The sequence below is a fragment of the Buceros rhinoceros genome, unplaced genomic scaffold (assembly GCF_000710305.1).
Source record: "Buceros rhinoceros silvestris isolate BGI_N320 unplaced genomic scaffold, ASM71030v1 scaffold23449, whole genome shotgun sequence".
In the NCBI taxonomy this organism is placed as follows: domain Eukaryota; kingdom Metazoa; phylum Chordata; class Aves; order Bucerotiformes; family Bucerotidae; genus Buceros; species Buceros rhinoceros.
The window spans coordinates 1,526-5,128 of NW_010431237.1; the positions used below are offsets into that span (position 1 = coordinate 1,526).

The following is a 3,603-nucleotide window of genomic DNA, read 5'->3' on the forward strand; positions in this document are numbered from 1 at the left end:
CAGCCGCAGCGGGCTGTTCCCGACATGGCTGGTTAGCGTGGGTGAGGCGGGACGCAGCTTAGCACCACCTCCAGTGACCGCGCTGGCCCTGCCCGCCAGGCTGGGGAGCGTGGAGCCGCTCTGATCCAACCCTGAGCGGCTGGGGAGCCTGTCACGTCTTCGGCCAGTACCCCGAGAGAGAGGGAGGGGGACAACTGGTGGCTTGACTGTATTCAGAAATCCCATTGTGGCGACCTGGGACAAAATCGGATGGTGCTGCCGATGTGTTCCTGGTCCTGAACTGTTCCTTGTCTCAGGGGGTGCTAATTAATACATGGGCTTCTTCCGCTGCAGCCTTCCCTCAGTGGAATATATGGAGTGTGACATAGGTCAGACCGAATTTACGCCGCCTGGATGCGTGTCTTTAAGTGATGTAACAGAGCCCATTCTAGGTACGTGTTCCGCTGCTGCCTGCGGTTGCTGGCAGCCTGTTTCGTTTCCAGGAGGTGCTTTCTGAGTAGAGGCCGGGCTTTCGGGGAAGTTCTCGCGTCTGGCAGAGGTGCCTGTACAAAAGAGAACAAAGGGGTGGAAGTTTCCTGGCTGGGGGCAGTGAAGCACCACGTGAAAGTCTCGCTGAGTAGCAGTTCTTCCTCCCTGAGAGTGTTTTCCCTTTCAAAGGGAAGGGAGTTGTTTGTGAAGTGGTGGGACAGGCGGTGCCATGTCACAGTGGGTTTCCAGCCGTTCCGGTTCGAAAGGTCTCTTTGGGAAAATCTTTCCCAGTTCTTAGTAGCCATGGATAAAACTAGAGCTAGAGAGGCTGCTGGTGTGGGTTGGTGTTGGTCCTGGGGATTTGCGGCGCCGTCCAGCCTGCTCGTGGCCGGATGGGTTTGCTGTTGGGGTGGTCTGTTGGTGCAGAGTTGTTCTAAAATTGACAAGCGTGTAAGCATTTAAAATGGACAAGAACCACCCCAGACCCCCAGGATTCCTGGTCTGGATTCCTGCAGTGACAGCAGTGTCTCTCGGGCTGTACAAGGCCTGTGGAAGGAGAGCGGATGATTTCGGAGGGGGTTGTGGGCAGGTGCTGCAGGGTGGGCGGTTTTTTGTTTGACTCACTGAGACCACAGGCGGTTCGCTGGTTGCTTCTCCAGCCCCGCCATTCACTCATCAGCAAACGCCGCGTAAGATGGTCTACTACGGACAGACCAGCTGCGAGCAGGACACGGAGCGGTACCTCGACGTGGTCAAGTACGTGTTCAGCTCCTACAAGAAGGAAGTGCCTTTAGTCATCAACACCATGGGCTGGGTGAAAGGTGAGCAGACGCGCCTGTGCTGGGGAGGTGGTTGGAAGGGACGTCGTGGTGGTGCTGGTCTCCTCGAAGAGTGTCCTGAGCTGTTGGTGTTTCCTCCTCTCCCTGCAGGCGAGGGGTTGCTGCTGCTGATCGACATCATCCGGCTGCTGTCGCCCACTCACATTGTGCAGATGGACGTGTACGACTGGAAAGCCATGGCTCCGCTCACCCCGGAGTACGTCCCCCTCACCCCCGGCCTCTACACCAAGGGCAAGCAGCAGCCTCGGGGCAAGCAGCTGGGCACAGGCGGGGCGGAGACCTGGAGCTCCTCCGAGGGGGAGGGCGATGCTTCCGCTCCCCAGTACAAGCTGCTGTATGTCCACCCCGAGTTCCCTCGAGCAGGGGTGGCGGGCGAGGCGTAAGTACCTCTTAATTTCTCTGGCTCTTGGCGCCCCTCCGAAATCTTCCTCTCCCCAGTCCTTGTGTCTGACTGGCCAGTTTTAAGTGCTTTTTTTGACTTGCCCTTCGCTAAAGAGCTATTTAAAGCAAATGGACAACTGTCTCGTGACTGACCGAAAGGCGTGTGGACACGGCATGGCATGGCCGGGGCGTCCGGTTTGAGTCACAGAGCGAGGACACGCTGCCTCGCCGTGACGTGCGGCGGTTCCTCTTCCAGGCGGGTGCACAGCGGCATCCTGCGAGACATGTCCCTGCTGGGGTACCTGGGCCAGCTGCAGTGCCCGGACGTCGGGGCGGTGATTCCGCTGCATGGCCTCGTGCCCTATCAGGTGAGCGAGTGTGGGTGCTGCGGCGAGCCTGGAGCTGGCAGGTCTGGCCGCACAGCGGCATCCTGCGAGACATGTCCCTGCTGGGGTACCTGGGCCAGCTGCAGTGCCCGGACGTCGGGGCGGTGATTCCGCTGCATGGCCTCGTGCCCTATCAGGTGAGCGAGTGCGGGTGCTGCGGCGAGCCTGGAGCTGGCAGCTCTGCACGTAGCGCTGCTGCTGTCTTCCAGGACATCTGCAGAAAGATGCCGATGATGTTCGGGTACCCAGAAGCAAGGTTTTTGCTGGGCTGTCGGGGTGGCACCTGCGTGAGCCACTGTTAGTGGCGAACCCAGCGCTGAGACAGCACCCGTCCATCCGTTGGCGTGCGGGAGTTGCTTCTGGGTTCTGCGTGCGTGGCACTGCCGTGTCTCTGAACTCGGAGGCGGTTGGTACTGAACTGCTGAACAGGTCTTCTTGTCTTTCCCCCCCAGGTCCCTTTCAATGCCGTGGCGCTCAGGGTTATTCACACCGATGTGGCTCCTACCAACATCATGTATGCGGTGAACGCCAGCTGGGTCGGGCTGTGCCGCATACCGGAGGAGATCAGATGCCAGACGGAGGGGCCGGTGCTGCTGACACAGACGCCGGTCTGCGATTGCCTCGGCTTCGGTGAGCAGCTGCTCCCCTGACAGGCGGCAGGGTGGCGGCATCGCCTGAGAACACGGGACGAGACAAAAAGATGGTCGCGGGCTCTCTTGAGGCCCTTGGGTTTCCGTTCACTGGTGGTCACAGCTGCAGGGGTGTCGCCGAGCGGCACCTCTCGTAACGTGCCTCTCTCGCCCACTCGTATCCGACAGCTGATCTCTGGGTTCACCTCAAAAGCAGATCCCGTGTGGCTCACGCAGAGTCCCTGTAGTCCGAGCCTGGGCTGCACCTGGTTACGTGGCCTGAGACCATGGGTGGAGACTGACCTCTGCGTGTGCCTGTTCTTCAGGAATTGTCCGCGGGGTTGACATGGAGAAGAAGCTTTACCACGCTCACTCAGAGTCCCTGTAGTACGAGCCTGGGCTGCACCTGGTTACGTGGCCTGAGACCATGGGTGGAGACTGACCTCTGCGTGTGCCTGTTCTTCAGGAATTGTCCGCGGGGTTGACATGGAGAAGAAGCTTTACCACGTCCTGACGCCGGTGCCTCCGGAGAGCCATGGCCATCCCCAACTGCGTTCTCGTGGGCCAGGTAGGAGCAGCCGGGAGGAGGGGGAGGCTGGCTGGGCTGGGGCCGCCTGGCGCGATTCCCGGCTTCTTATTTCCGAGTCCTTTGCGTGCCCGGAGCTGTCTGGGCATTAGCAGATGGTTGTCGCTCCTGGGAATTGTCCTCAGCACACACAACAGGGGAGAGGAGAGCGTTCCTCTCGTGTTTCGGATGCCAGAGCGGGGCTGGTTCGGTTGTAGCCTGCTCCTCTGCCAGCCTGGGCAGGAGGAATGTGCTCCCTGTTCCGCTGAAGACACAGGTTCGTAGCGCTGCAGCTGGTTCAGTTTTTCCTGTCCCCAACAGGGAGTCGAGGGTGA

The 3,603-nt window shown here is 60.1% G+C and overlaps 1 protein-coding gene across 1 annotated transcript in view; it reads left to right on the forward strand.

Moving 5' to 3' along the window:
• Nucleotides 1-3,271, forward strand: part of LOC104499812 (polynucleotide 5'-hydroxyl-kinase NOL9-like) — a gene marked incomplete at both ends in the record, with an annotated part of 4,734 nt that extends 1,463 nt beyond the window's left edge. The window contains 7 exon segments of the mRNA XM_010143367.1: nt 334-431; nt 1,128-1,289; nt 1,398-1,686; nt 1,945-2,056; nt 2,527-2,704; nt 3,170-3,237; nt 3,239-3,271. Of these exon segments, the coding sequence (XP_010141669.1) occupies nt 334-431; nt 1,128-1,289; nt 1,398-1,686; nt 1,945-2,056; nt 2,527-2,704; nt 3,170-3,237; nt 3,239-3,271 (940 nt within the window).
• Nucleotides 3,272-3,603: the final 332 nt, after the last annotated feature.